At 36.5% G+C, this 16,271-nt stretch overlaps 1 protein-coding gene across 7 annotated transcripts in view; it reads right to left on the minus strand.

Annotated features, from left to right (window-relative positions):
* zgc:193801 (uncharacterized protein LOC564476 homolog) overlaps positions 1-16,271 on the minus strand; it is a 65,576-nt gene that overhangs the window by 28,980 nt on the left and 20,325 nt on the right. For 3 of the 7 annotated variants that reach the window (XM_063034564.1, XM_063034558.1, XM_063034559.1), the window contains exons 2-3: positions 14,678-14,876; positions 133-323 (exon numbers count right to left, since the gene is read on the minus strand). In XM_063034564.1, the coding sequence (XP_062890634.1) occupies positions 133-323; positions 14,678-14,876 (390 nt within the window). Of the gene's footprint in view, positions 1-132; positions 324-12,155; positions 12,275-14,677; positions 14,877-16,271 lie in introns of those variants that run through there. The other 4 variants (XM_063034562.1, XM_063034563.1, XM_063034560.1 and 1 more) reach the window with 4 other exon arrangements.

The raw sequence follows: 16,271 nt of genomic DNA on the forward strand, positions 1-16,271 counted from the left end.
TCAGCTCAAGGCTAGCACCTACTTTATTTTCAATAAGCTGAAGTTTCTGTGTAGGTTTAAAAAAATGTATTCTTACCATGCTATCACATACTCTGAGTAATTCAAAATCTGACACAACTTAAACAGACTTACCTGTGTAACTTGAATCTGGAAAGTGGTATGAGGATTGCGGAAATGAGTTTTATAGTGCTTGACCGCTTCATCACGCCTATTGAAACCATTTCGGCACCGGTAGCAATGCCAGTGTGCACCTTTGAATTTTTTCTCTCCTTTGATAGTTCCAATGATGTCACAGTGGTTACAGCAACGAAGAATCTTTAAGCCTGGAAAATACAAATAGTGACAATCTTCACATTCATTAGAAAATCTCTCATAAATAAAAGTGGAATTACAAGCAAATTAATAAAACAGTTATGATTTTTGGGAAAAAAATCTAAGAACTGGCATTTGGATCTTATCTCATCTCCTGAAGTTGGGAGGATTCCAGGCAGCAGAAGCAGGAAGAAAGTCTTAGCCTTCTGTCTGAGATCATGTAATTATGTTCAGTTAACTTCATTATGCTTAAGCCAGTGAAGGGATATTAAGCCAAAGTGGAATATTGCCTGCAGTTTAGCACAAAGCAGCAGTCTTACTCAAAGGCCACGTTAATGGTTAATTTGTGAAATGAAAACCTTCGCAAAATGCGATTATATGCTCTTCACGAATGCTGGGATTTCAAATTTATTGCTGAGATTGATAAGCAGCTTTATTTTAGATGAAAATAATACAACTACTCAGCAGGTCAGAGAAACAGGATCAATATTTTAGATTAAGAATCTCTCATCAGAAAGGTGTGACTTTTACATTTAAATTCATTTTCACTCTACAGATGCTCCTTGACCTGCTGAATATTTCTTATATTTTCTGTTTTTATCTCTGATTTTCAGCACCTGTGATTTTTACATTGTAGAATGAAATTAGAATCAGGTTTAATACCGCCAGTATATGTCGTGAAATTTGTTAACTTAGCGGTAGCAATACATGATAATATAAAAAAACAAATCAATTACAGTAACTATATATATGTATATTGAATAAATTAAAAATAGTGTAAGAACAGAAATAATTTTTTAAAAGTGAGGCAGTATTCATGGGGTTAAATCCAGATGAAGGATTTAAATATACTTTCCAATTAAGCAAGGCTGAGTGATTTCAGAAAATGTAAGAAATGCATTTCATTCCCAGTACCCTAGCTCTTAATCTGTTAACTTAAAAAATCTTAGGAAAGCAAAACATCTATTAAGTTGACTCAAAAGTTCAAAGTACAAAGTAAATTTATTATCAAAGTACGTATATGTTACCATATACAACCCTGAGACTCATAAATCCATATATAACCGTAACAAATTCAATGAAAGACTTCACCAATTTGGGAGTTCAACCAGAGTACAAAAACAACAAAATGTGCCAATACAAAAAGAAAGAAGTAACAATAAATAAATAAATAAGCAATAAATATCAAGAACATGAGATAAAGAGTCGTTGAAAGTGAGTCCATTGGTTGTGGAAACATTTCAATGATGGGGCAAGTGAAGTTATCCCTTTTGGTTCAAGAGCCTGATGATTGAGGGACAGTAACTGCTCCTGAACCTGGTGGTCTGTGTCCTGAGGCTCCTGTACCGTCTTTCTGATAGCACCAGCGAGAAGAGAGCATGTCCTATGTGGTGGGGATCTCTGATAATGGATGCTGCTTTCCTACGGCGGCGTTTCTTGTAGACGTGCTTAATGATGGTGAGGGCTTTACCCGTGGTGGACTGGGCTGTATCCACTACTTTTTGTAGAATTTTCCGTTCGATGCCATTGATGTTTCCATACCAGGCTGTGATGCAGCCAGTCAACATACTCTCCACTACTCACCTATAGAAGTCCGTCAAAGTTTTAGATGTCATGTCATTTCTTCACAAACTCCTAGGAAGCAGAGGTGCTGTCATGCTTTTTCCGTAATTGCACTTACATGCTGGGCCCAGAATAGGTCCTCTGAAATAATAACACCAAGGAATTTAAAGTTGCTGACCCTCTCCACCTCAAATCCTCTGATGAGGACTGGCTCAGGGAGCTCTGGTTTCCCTCTCCTGAAGTCAATGATCAGCTCCTTGGTCTTGCTGACAAGAAGTTGTTGTTATGGCACTCGGCCAGATTCTCAATCTCCCCCGATATGCTGGCTCATCACCACCTTTGATCTGACCTCAGACCGTTGGTGTCATCAGCAAATTTAAAGCTGTGTTTAGCCAACCCAAAACTGTAATCCAAATTAGGCAGTTTCTCTGACCAGAGAATGGTGTTTGGCATGAAGGTTATAAAATGGAAAAAAATTATAAAACTGCTAAGCAACAAAAAAAAGCTGGAACTCAGCAAAAATAAAGCTGAGCACATATTTAAAATCAGGTGTTTTTAAGATTAACAAGATGAGGCCTATTTCTTTATTGAATACGGATTATAAAATAATAGCAAAAATTTTATCGAATAGATTATCTAAATATTTACCAAAATTAATACATATGGATCAAACAGGATTTATTAAAAATAGACAATTGGCAGATAATGTAACTCGGCTACTCAGTATAATTCATTTGGCACAAAAAAGGGATGAGAAGAGTATAGTAGTAGCTTTGGATGCAGAAAAAGCATTTGATAGATTAGAATGGGATTTTTTATTTAAAGTACTAGAAAAATATGGGTTAGGAACATCTTTTATAAATTGGATTAAAACTTTAAATTCTAACCCTAAAGCTAAAGTGGTGACAAACTCTCAAATTTCAACACCATTCCAGTTAAAAAGGTCAACTAGACAAGGTTGTCCATTATCACCTGCTTTATTTGTATTGGCGACAGAGCCATTACCAGAACTAATTAGAATTGATCCAGATATTATGGGTTTTAGAGTTAATCAGGAGGAATATAAAATTAATCTTTTTGCCGATGATGTTTTGATCTATTTAACAAATCCACAATATTCGTTACATAAATTACCTTCTAGATTGGATGAATATGGGAAGGTATCAGGTTACAAAATAAATTGGGATAAAAGTGAAATTTTACCTCTTACTAAAGGAGCCTATAGTCAATGTCGATTAGTAACCCAATTTAGATGGCCGGTAAATGGTATAAAATATTTAGGTATAAGACTTGATAATGATCTAAAGAATTTATATAAATTTAATTATTTACCACTATTGAAAAAAAAATTCAAGAAGATCTTGACAAATGGATGATATTACCAATAACATTAGTAGGTAGAGTCAATGTTGTAAAAATGAATATATTTCCTAGATTACAGTATCTGTTTCAAACATTACCAATACAATTGCCACAGAAATTTTTTCAAGAGTTAAATAAATGTGTGAGAAAATTTCTTTGGAAAGGTAAAATGTCAAGAATATCATTGGAAAAATTGACATGTATATTTGGGTTAGGAGGGTTACAACTTCCAAACTTTAAAAACTATTATAAAGCAAATCAACTTAGATTTATTGCACCTTTCTTCGATGATCGAAAACCAGCATGGATTAAAATAGAACTAGACAAGATAGGAGAAAATAGACCTGAAGATTTTATATATAAATGGGAATCTAAATTGATACGGGAAAAGAAAGAATCTCCTATATTAACACATTTGATTGATCTATGGAATAAGATAAATGTTGATAATGAAACACAGAAATCTCTATTAGCAAGGAGACCTTTGTTCCAAAACAGACTTATTCCTTTTACAATGGACAATCAACTTTTATATAATTGGTACCAAAAAGGGATTAAATTTATAGGAGATTGTTTTGAACGACGTATATTGATGTCATTTGAACAATTAAAGGATAAATATAAAATATCTAATAATACTTTCTTTTGTTACTTTCAATTAAGGGCTTACTTAAAAGGTAAGCTGGGTCAAACAATGTTTTTGCCAAAATCTAATGAAATTGAAATTTTAATTCAAAAAGGGAAAATTAAAAAATTTATTTCTTGTATGTATAATTTGATTCAAGAACAGACAATTAAACAAGGAACCCATAAGTCAAAGCAAAAATGGGAAACAGATCTGAATATTATTATTGATGAAACAAATTGGTCAAGACTTTGTCTTGACAGTATGACAAATACAATAAATGTTCGACTTAGATTAGTACAATATAATTTTTTACATCAATTATATATTACACCGCAAAAAATAAATAGATTAAATTCAAATTTTTCTGATAAATGTTTTCGGTGTAATCAAGAAATCGGTACTTTTTTACATTCTACTTGGTCTTGTTTTAAAATTCAACCCTTTTGGATAAATTTAAGAATCTTATTGGAACAAATTACTGCAATTCAACTTCCACATAACCCTGTATTATTTTTATTAGGTGATATTGAAGGGATAAAACCGAAACTTAAATTGAATAAATATCAGAAAGAATTTATAAAAATTGCATTGGCAGTAGCTAAGAAGGCTATAGCAGTTACTTGGAAATCTGATTCGTATTTAAGTATGGATCGTTGGAATAATGAAATGGCTAGTTCTATTCCACTTGAAAAAATTATTTATAATTTAAGAGATAAATATGTAACATTTTTGAATATTTGGCGCCCTTATTTACAAAAGATAGGATGGCATATTTAAGTGCTCCGATAAAGACTTTGGTCACTTGGGGAAAGTAACGAATAATTATACCAAATTCATTTTGAATCCAATGGAGCATGTGGAAACCTTCCAATAACCAGGCGGTTCTTTTCTTTTTTTTTCTTTTTCTTTCTTTTTAGGTAGGACTATATATGGGGGGGGAGGGTTAAGGGGAGGGGGGAGGGTAGATTTTTTTCATGTATTCTTTTTGAAAATTCAATAAAAATTATATTTTAAAAAAAAGATTAACAAGATGGAACAGCAAAATAAAATGACAAGAAATATGTTGCATAAAGGAATGTAACTGCTACCATCAACAATTAGTTTCTTTTTATCATCTTATTGCTTTCTGTCTAATTTTGAATGTAACACAGTTCTCAACCTGAATAATTTCATGAATTATATAGGTACATAACATTATATAATTATATAGTTAAGGTGGGTTCATTTTATGTAGGAAATTGACTACTAAATTCTTAAGTGATTAATTAGTACTAATCAAACATGAAAAGGAAATGCTATGAAAACTTTCAAAACTTGATGTGCTTTTATTCTGAAATAGACATTTTAAACCACTCAAAAATAGCATTTTCTGAATCATTAGTCCCAACTTAAAACACTGCAGAAAAGCATTGCATTTGATTTCCATGAATGCACAATGCAGAATGATGTACCACTGAAGATCCTTTGCCAAATAGAACAATCATTTAATTTCTGCACCTCAGCAAATTATTGTTGCATTAATCTGCATCTCAGCAAATTATTTTTCTCAATTATAGAATAAATCAGCTATAACATATTTAAATGCCATCCTATTTTGGTTTATGAAATATACTTTCAAGCACGTGCATCTTACAAAGATATAAAATATTGGAAGACTAATAGCTATTGTCATAATTTCCTACCACAAACTCTGTTAACTCCCGAAGTGACTGAAGTTGAACCAAAATGTACATCATTCACAGATGAATGCTTCTTTTTATTACAAGGTAGTCTACTCTCCTGCCCTTATGTGTGCCTATTCCAAAACTTCCCTGGCCAGCATCAAATAAAGCTAAATTTGTTTGAAACTCCACTTCCTGTACTGCAACTCGCATCAAGAACCATTCAACAAGACCCAGTCCTGCTGAAGAGTCTCAGCCCGAAATGTCAATTGTACTTTTTCCGTAGACGCTGCCTGGCCTGCAGAGTTCCTCCAGCATTTTGTGTATGTTGCTTGGATTCCAGCATCTGCAGATTCTCTTGTTTGTGATTTGACCACTCAGCAACCTGCCTTGATTGTTGTCCTGCACTACCACTACTTTTTAGAATTCTATTTAAATTCAAATATAACCCCTCCCCTTCTTTTAGCGTACTCTATAAGTTTGATCAAATAAGTAGCTTTTAAGAAACATTAAAAATAAGAAACAAACAAGTTCAGTGAAAAAAATCTCAAATTAAGGCCTCTGGCAGTAGAATTTAATTTGAGGATAATCTGTTATTCCCCCATCCCCCAAAAGACTGGAGAAAAACTCCACTTGTGCACTCTCCACTGCCTACATTGCTCATTCATGTCACCTTCCCCAGGAAGAGACAGCATACTCCAGACAAGTCATTCCATGATGAGTGTTTCATTACCACCTTCTTTCTGCTGTAGCCTATTGTTTTGGCTATAGAGCTCAGTGGTTCATTGACCTTATTGATTAGTTATTTTTAGTGTTGAGTATTCTGAACATCAGGCTTCCTTGATCTCTCACTCAATACTTCAAAATCTCCTTTAGAATTTTGATACCTGCGATTTTAAAAATCTGTTCTGTAATGTTTGTAATCAATAAAAAGATCCTGAATGTGAAGTTTTAACCTCTTCATAAAAATATTGTAGAATATTTTGTAACAATTTGAAACTCCTTTTTATTGGGTAAATGTGAATGTGGCTCATTAGCCCCTCGCTAACAGCTGCTGGGCTTCGCAATGAGAAATCCACCTTCATAGGCTTCATATGTCTAGGGCATATATGACTTTGGTCCCACCAATTTCCTGAGTTGGGGATGTCTCACCGACCCAAACCCAGTTTGTGTAAATGCTGTGTGATTTACTGCCCCCAGCAATCACCCGTAGGCAAGAAATAGCAGATCGTACACTGCATACAGTAAGAATGTTAACTTAAGCAAACAGTTATTAAAGGAAAGAAAGAAAAATAACAAAAAGGGCCCATTATTCTTAAACAGTCAAATGTGCATTCAAGTTGGAGCTCATCTTGAACTTGTCTGTCACTCACGCATTGAACCCTTGGTCTACGTGAAAGCACACTCAACCTTCTGAATGTCACTCGAAATCCATCTGGAACAAACAGGTCTCCCATGGGGGTATCAGTCCTTCCTCCTTAAAGCCATTCACCTGCACAAAGCATCTTGTGCAACAGGGACAGCACCCTCAGTCATCTTCCTTCCTGTGTTCTCCCAGCTCCTGCCAAAGAAGATAGCTCCACTCACACCGGTGTCTCTCACAAAACGTCTTCGTCCAGCGTTCTCCAGAACCTTCCAATTTCACCATCCTGATTGGCTGACACCACATTCCTAAGTTGAACAACAAAGCCTCTTATCTCAGCTCAATCCCAAACAGGCTGAAAGCAGAACAGAGTGCTCTTTCAGAACTGCTAAAATGAAATACCTACAGCATAGCAGTAGAAATCTTAACCAGGTGTTACAAATGCATTTCCCTTTTCCAAGAGGAATGACACTTTGCTGAACCTTCACAGTAAGAATTCATCTTCTTTCAAGACAATTCCTTGGGAAGAAAGATAACATACTCAAACTCTGGTTTTATGGGTTTTGAAATTGCCATTGATGTTAGTCTGGCAACTGCAGACTCTTCCACGGATGCAGCAAGCCAGTGGGTGTTTACACTCCAATGCAAGCTCTTGGTGTCATCCTGAAAGCTCTTTCTCCATTGTTGTGAGCCAGAGATTCCTAGTCATCACTGGAGATGTTGCATTTCTTCAACGCTTTGAACATTTTCCCTCTGTAGACCTACTAATCTCTTTCCATCATAGAACTAGGCTTTGGGGGTCAGATACTGGGCACGCGAATGACCTTGCTTGAACAATTTGGCTGATTGAACCTCAGTACCGGAGATGCAGCTTGGAAGAGCTTTAAGACATTGGTACGATTATTCTTATAGTAAATTCCGAATGTTCTACAGTGATGGTATTGGTGGTATTCTTCCAGAAAATGTCTGCTGTATGTAGTGCAGGTCTCAGAACAACACAGGAGGGCTGGAATGTTTGCTGCCCGGTAGACCACAAGTTTTGTTCCAGCATGAAGTCTTAATAGTTAATCCCCATTTTCCTCCAATTAATCAAAAGCTGTGCTTGCACACTGAAGATGATGTAATGAAAATTGGTAATATGGTAAAACAATGAAGAAAGCATGGCTGAGTGTCATTGTTTTCAAATAACTTCCATAAATGTTTATTTGTTTGCTATTAAATTACAGCTAATACAAGATCTAAGCCTACATTTCAATATTGAAATAGAAGTAGGAGTGGACTATTTGCCCCTTCATGCCTGCTCTGCCATTTAAGACCTCTACCTGTAATTCTCACGCATTTTCATTCATATTACTTGATTCCATCCATATCCAAAACTTCCTCAATCCTCTTGGTACAATTCCAAAACTTTCACCACTCCATCTATGAGGCAACTTCTCCACATGTTAAATGGCCCATCCCTTAATCTGGGACAATATCTAAACCGCTTTTTGCTTATATATTTCTGAGTTCCATCTGCCCCCTTATTTTCTCTCATCTCTTTCTGCTTATTGTCCACCATCTTGACCTCCACCCTTCCCCTGCCCCACCCACCTGGTTCCACCTGCCCATTATCCCCCTCTTCAAATTGCTCTACCTAACAACTGCCAGCTCCAGCTTTACCCCTCGCCCTCACTTCTTTTTTACTGCCACCTTGCCTCTACACTCCAGTCCTGGTGCAGTGTTCAACCCAAAATGTTGACCAATACTCTGCCTCGACAGATGCTGTGCGACTCACTGAGTCCCTCCTGCAGTTTGTGTTTTGTTGCAGGTTCCAGCACCTATAAACTCTTGGTGCCGTAGCAGAATCTGAGGGGTCCATATTGGTATTAGCCACCTTGAAACTCAGAACTGGGGTGGAGGTAGTTTTTTTTTTTGGTCCCAAGGGATTACTGAAGGAGACTTTCCACTTGCAGACCATAAATAAGATAGTAAAATAAACGAAGAATATAGAAGAGTGAAACGTGTAATACACTACAAGTCAGCATGCACGTCATCAATGGGAACCTAGATAAATTAACAAAAAAGGAACAATGAATCAAAGAATACGCAGATAACTGAATAGGGACTTGGATGATAGACACGATTTATGAACATTTGTGTCTCTGCCAAAGGTCTGCTTCTGTATTGCAAATATTCCACAATAGCAGGCAAGCATACACAAAAGATTGCAGTGAGGATTTTTTTTTTTTGCAGTTTTGTATTTAAACAGCAATATTCCATTAAATGTCATTTAAAAAGATGATATTTGATTTTTGGCAGCCTCACTACTCACAATAACCAAAAAATGCATCATGAAAAATGCTGAAGTAAATGCTGGATTCAATGATAAATGAAAGCAAACATTAATTAGAAGCATTCTGATCAGCCAAGTTTTGTTTTGAAGCAACAATTTTTGTGATTATTGGAAATACTAGCTTGGAAAGGTTGCTGAGGCTAATAGTACGAAGTGAAAATTTAAGCACAGAAATCGATGCAGTATACCTAAAAAGCAATTTAGGTATAGTCATTATACTTGCATGCTAGTCATAATTTATCATCTGAAATTATATCTGACAGTATGATATGAATATGTAACTGCCAATCACTTAACCTCATATTATGAAACTCAAAATTCCTTTCTGAACACAGGTAAACATTTACAATTGTATTTGAAAATGCTGGAAGCACTCAGGAGGTCAAGAACATCAGTAGGCAGAGAAAAGAGTTGATATTTCAAGTAAAGTTATCTTTATCAGGACTGGAAAAGTGAGAAGAATGTTTTAAGTTTCAGAGAAGCAGATGATGGAGTGAAGAGAGAGACTATGACACAGGCTATACCCAAGATAGCAGTTATTTTTAAATACTGGCCTTGGAGACAGATGAGAAAAAAATGAAAGTAAATTAATTTCGGAGAGGGTAGGGAGTGTTTACCTGAAATTTTTGATTTAATGTTAAGTCTTGCAGACTCCAAGATATCCAAGCCAAATGTAATCTTGGATGTATTTTCCTTAAATGAACACTGCAAGGTAATACCTTACTCATCCAAACAGAAACTAGGATGTGTCTTCACAAAAGAAATGCAGTGCTGAACCCAAGCCAGATTTGTGGACAGTTCACACTTGAAAATTAGTTGGGAATCTTTACTCTCAAAATTGTCCTTTGCATGCCTTTAATAATCAGTTAAAATTACTATTGGGATGTCTATTCATCCATCCCTGAAAACAGGGTCAAAAAAGGTGTCACTAGAGAAATTAACAGTTTTACAAACAATATTAATAAACACTTAACAAATTATCTCCAATTATTTGATAAAAAGACTATGGCTAATGAGATTTAGATTGCTTTACTGTAGTTAGAGGTTAAGAAAAGAGCCACTGAAAGAAAATTGGATGCACTTTAATTCAGAGTCTGAACAATGGGGAGTTTTCAGGCCAGAATATGCCACATTATGAAGCATTTATTGGCATATCCATGATTATTTGTCATAAATTTATGTATTTCCTCAGAGCAATGAGAAACAAGCCAGAACAAGCCTCTTCACATGATATTACCCAGAATGCTCAATTTTAATTATTTGGGGCATTGCTCTTATAAAAGTCCATCTGCCTGAGAGATGTACAATACAAAGCAAATACATAGAACCTGTACATTTGAGATAGGGATGTAATGAAATTTAAAGAGAGAATGGTTTGTGCTTATCCAATTAGAAAATCAGAACATATTTAAGGCACTATATTGTTTCAAAGTGACTGACAGCTAAATTGAACACTTGAAAACCAAGGCTTCAAATGTAACACAGTGCAGAGGAAAACACTATTACAGAAATATTAAACATAGACAAGTCTAAGAAAAGGTTATACAGACATTTAATATCAACAAATCTGAATTACTACAGAAAAGCACTTTCAAAAGTACCACAAGTAACTTCACTGGTTTACCATTACGCGTTTGTTAGATGTTTATCGATAACATTTACTTCCTGCTTGCTGATTGGTCCTTTCTTACTTTCTCAGTAACTGTTAGAATATTCAACTTCAAGTCTTAAAGTTATTAATTTTGTGAAATCTGGACATCACTTGCAAACCCAGCATTTATTATGCATCCCAATAATGCCCAAGTGAAGGTAGTGGTGAAACAGCAGTCCCTCTGGTGAAGAATTTAGACCCAACAGCAATGAAAGTGGTGAGAAATTCAGAGGAAAACAGGAACGTGGTAGCATGTAGGCGTCCTTTGGGTGTGCCATTGATACAGTGATTGTGTCAATACATTTTAGACTGCATGCATTGCAGCCACAGTGCATTGGTGACAGAGTGAATGAACCTCTCGGACAGTAGATGAATTAACAGTCAAGTGGATGGTTTTATCCTGAATGGTATCCAACTTCTTGAGCGTTGTGGGAGTTGTCCTCATGTGGGCAAGTGGAAAGCATCCTGATCAGCTTAGTTATTGAATGGAAGTGTTAACCTCCTTTCTTTCTCCACATACTGCCTTTTCTGCAGCCACTTTCTCTATTTATTTCAGAATTCTATCACAGTCCAATCTTTTGCCACAGAGGTGATGGAAAGACTTTTGGAGTACGAGTTGAGTTACTCACTACAGTATACAAACTCTTTGACTTGCTCTTTTAGCAACTTAATTTATCTGGCCGTTTCAACTGGTTTTCAGATCGATTCTGGGTGACTCCCAGGATGTTAATGGCAGAATAATGTACAGGTAATGTCATTGAAAATCAGAGAGAGATAGTTAGACTCTCTTATTGGAAATTGCAAAAGAAACTCCTACAATAACCAGTCAATTTCCTGTTCTGCTCTCAAGGAAAAGGGTTATTAATAATCAGATGCAAATGGTTCAGAGACCAAGTAAGATATGATGCACTGAAGAAAATATGTGAGGTCTGATCAGTTAGATATTAAGCATACCGGAATTATTGGTGTGATCAATTTTAATGGACCATTTGTTTTCTAAACTACATCTGAAATTTCTGATGATACAAAAGTACATTTAACTTGCAATTTTAGTATTGGTGTGAATCAACTTCCACCAAATTGGTAGTGAAGTCAAGCCTGATACAAAATCTGAAAGAATGGAATGAGGAACTTTCCATATCCCCAGATAGTCAAGAGGACGCTCAGTTGATGATAATGTTCAAGCCTCTATTTAAATGTTAAAATTTAGAAATACTTTCCTTTCCAGTCCCTAGGCATTTAAATTTATAATATGTAAAATATGTATAACATGCACTGACCTCTCTCATTCCCAGACAGGACATTCAAGCCAAGCATCCTAAGACTGAAGCTAAAATGCCAAAATAGATCAGTGCAAAGGCAAAGGCATTATGATACTTGTGCAAACCCAGCTTGCAATCTGTATAGATGTAAAGTTCATAGTCAGGCACTTTATTTAAAACATTTAACATTTAAAATTAAAATATCAGAAAAAACAGTATTGAAAAGCCAGAATTCAATTATTTTCAGTCAATGTTCTATTGTGATACCTCAATTAGGTTTATCTTTACATAAGTTACTACAGGTTTTAAGGGAACTGATTAGGGATAATTAATACAGATTAAAGTATATAAAGAGATCACTAAATAGCCACCAAAATGATCAAGTCTGCTACTATACAAATACTTCTAACAACAGGGGAGAAAACATGGGTATTTCACAGAAATTTTGCAGACCAGTAGATTATAAATGGTGGCAAATACCCAGGGGACAGTGTAGTAGAAATGTTACAATTTACACATCCCTTCCCACCCCTTTTAAGAAGTTCCACTGTCCAAAGCCCTTCCCACCCCTTTTAAGAAGTTCCACTGTCCAAAGCTTTGATTATAATAAACTAATATTTGCCACCACAAGCAATATGGATGACGACTGAACTGCAGTACTTTGATGCTGCAATTGGACATTTATGGCTACAATTTATTACCTAATCTTTTTCCAACAACGACAGACATCAGGCAGTTTAACTAGAACCTGATATTGGCAAAAAAATAAAGGGCAACTAAATCAACAATGGGGAAAATCACAGATGTTATTACATCAGGATTTACAGATGAATGTTAAAAATATTTCAGAAGAGAAATAAAAGACATCATAAAACGCTTGCTTTGTGTTTTCTTATTACATCTGCCAACTGTTGTAGTCAGCACGATTGCACGTAGCCCCTCCCTACTCTCTCCTCCAACTTTCACAAAATTTTTAATTACAGAACACCTGTACTTGCCCATATCTACAACAGGCTTTGCCAAAAAAAAATCAAGTATACAACTAAAGATGACTCACATCTTCACTGTTAATTGTCTACTTTCTTCTCAACAGAATGCAAATTGCACAATAGGTATCCTGATGGATGCTGTAGGAGGCATGTATCTATTCCCTATCTACATTTTTTTCTTTGTTGTGTGTTTATTATGGTAACTAGTCACAAGTGGAGGCGTGGTAAAGTGAAGGGACTAAGTTATGTATTCTTGTTAATACTTTTGCTTATTTTGTTGCAGTTTATAGTTTGGGACTGGTGGAGGTAGTATCTTTTGCTAACTGCTGAATAATGCTTAGCTTACATTTGGATATGCTTAAGTTTCATCGCTTCAAGATTGTATGTTTGCTAATTGATAATAAAGGGACGAATAAAGGATTCAACTTTTGGAACAATCACTGGAGCTGGGGGAACGTCATTCAAGAATAACAACTCTGTAGGCTAGTGGCAATTGTTTTGTTTTGGTTTAGTTTTGCCACTGTACATGCTATTGCAAATTCTTTAAGAAATCTTTTTTTCATGTCCAAAATACTGATTATGAAAGAATAAAATTAAACAAACTGCTTCAATTAATCCACCACCTCCACTCTCCTGTCCAACCTGTCATGGCTTTGCAGGAAGCTGCCTGAATAACAGGCTCTGTGTAATACTGTTTCTGTGTAACAAATAGGGTAGGAATTGCTCACATCATTGACCAGAAATGTTAATTTTGCTCCTACCCCTACAGACCCTATCTAAACTGCTAAGTATTTCCAGCACTTTGTTTTATTTATTAGATGCTGAGCCTGTAAGCATAAGTTGCCCCCCGGAGTTAGCTGGGAAAAATAGGGAGCCTTGTCTTGTTCCACAAACTGTTTTGGTTTAGAGATACAGCTCGGTAACAGGCCCTTCCGGTTCAACGAGCCCACGCCTCACAATTACACCTATGTGACCAATTAACCTACTAACCTGCAGGTCTTTGATATGGGGGAGGAAACTGGAGAACCCATACAGTCACTAGGAGAATGTAGAAACTCCTTGCAGACAGCAGTGGAATTGAACCCCGGACACTGGTGCTTTAACAGTGCTATGCTAACAGCTTGGCTGCCGTGCTGCCCCAATTTTGATCCAGGCTCAATTCCTGCCACCGCCTGCAAGGAGTTTGTATGTTCTCCTGTGATCATGTGCGTTTCCTCCCACAATCCTAAGCTGTACTGGTTGACAAGTTAATTGGTCATTGTAAATTGTCCCATGATTAGGCTAGGATTAAATCAGGGGTTGCTAGGCGGCATGGTTTGAAGGGCTGGAAGGGCCTATTCTGCGCTATACTCTCAATAAGTAAATATTTATAATCCTTTTATAGATACTGTATTTTTCCTGGATCGTCACTTACTTTTTATGATGGCTAACAATGCAGTGCCATGCTTTGGATGGTCCACTGACATCATCCCTTTCAACAATTTTCAGAGGAATTAATAGTAGAGACAGACATCTGGGGGGCCTAAGGTGCCATTATGGAGTTTACCTTACCTGCAAAATCAAGCCCTTTATCAACATGCTTAACTCTGTAATGTGCTCTCAAGATGACAGGATCCTGGTAGGCTTCAGTCACACTACAAAAGGGACAGTGCATGTGGCTACCTTTAGAACTGGCAGAACATTTCTCATCCTGGCAGAGAACTGGATTGTAGTTATGCTCTGTTCCTTTAACCCTCACTGATGGATGAGTCTGTGTATAGAAATCAAGGTAGAAAACACAATTAGAGACATGTAATCTAAAGCCCCATTTCAAAATTATTCATTCCTTTATACAATATTTTTGATATTACAGTGCCTCACTCATTTAGCTCAATTTTGAGGCGATAATTGTGGTGAGACATGAAAAAAGCTGTGCATGTACAGAAAGCGAGGACTACACGTTAGAGAACAAAAAGAATACCAGGGCAGTAAGTACTTTGTTTCAACTGGAGAATGGTTGAAAAAGGATGGAATGCCAGGCAGCAACAAAAAAAAAAATAATTTTTGAATCAAAATTAACTCAGATGCACTCATGCTTAAATAAAGAAATACAGGGTCTCCAGTACTGGAGGTTGAATATTTGGATTTATAGTATACTGTCACCCAATTTGTTTAAAGAGGTAAAAATGTTAGGAGATTTGGAGGATCTGAGTTATAAGGGAAGACTGAATAGGTTAGGACTTTATTCCTCAGAACGTAGAAGATTAAGAGGAAACTTAATAAAGGCAGGACATAGGTAGGGTAAATGCAAGTAGGTTTTTCTTTTTTCACTGTGGTTCAGTGGGACTACAACCAGAGATCATGGGATAAAGGTGAAAGATGAAAGTTTACGGGAAACATGAGGGGAAAGTTCTTCACTCAGAGGTTGGTGGGAGTGTGGGACAGGCTGCCAGCACAAGTGGTGCATGCAAGCTTGATTACAACGTTTAAGGGAAATTTGAATAGGTACATGGATGGTAGGGGTATGGAGGACTATGGTTCTGGTGTAGATTGACGGGAGTAGGCACTTTAAATGGTTTTGGCATGGACTAGATGGGCTGAAGGGCCTGTTTCTGCACTGTATTTTTCTATGACTCTATGCAAAGCTTGGAGTTGTTGAAATGCAAAGCCTCTCATCTTCAGCTGAGTTCTCAGACAGACGGTAGCTGAGAAACAATTCCAGGACAGACCTTTGGAAAATCTGAGACATGACTGGAAAAACAGAGAAACCACCACAGCAATGCTCAGGCTATGATCCAGTAAGTGAAAATGCAGCCAACAAAAGGCAGTTCCACTCAGCCAGAAGAGTGAGTGGCTTTGATTAAGATGCTGTAACCTACAATTCATAGGTTACAGAGAGGTCAAGGAGAATAACAGACTGTGTTATGCTTCATAGTCCTGATCACAACCATGTGGGATTTAACTTTGAATTTTGATTTATGCTGCTCTAGTACTGAATCAGACAAAAATCAGATGGGAAAAAAATCCAAAAAAGAAGCTGTCAGCAAGACAAGATTGAATTTGACATTTTGACACGATCAAGGATCACAGAGAAGAAAGAGCGATCAAAGATGGGAAGGAGAGTTAGCTTGCAAGTTCAACGGGTTCAAGGGCAGCACTGAGTTGG

The sequence above is a fragment of the Mobula hypostoma genome, chromosome 27 (genome assembly GCF_963921235.1).
Source record: "Mobula hypostoma chromosome 27, sMobHyp1.1, whole genome shotgun sequence".
Classification (NCBI taxonomy): Eukaryota; Metazoa; Chordata; class Chondrichthyes; order Myliobatiformes; family Myliobatidae; genus Mobula; species Mobula hypostoma.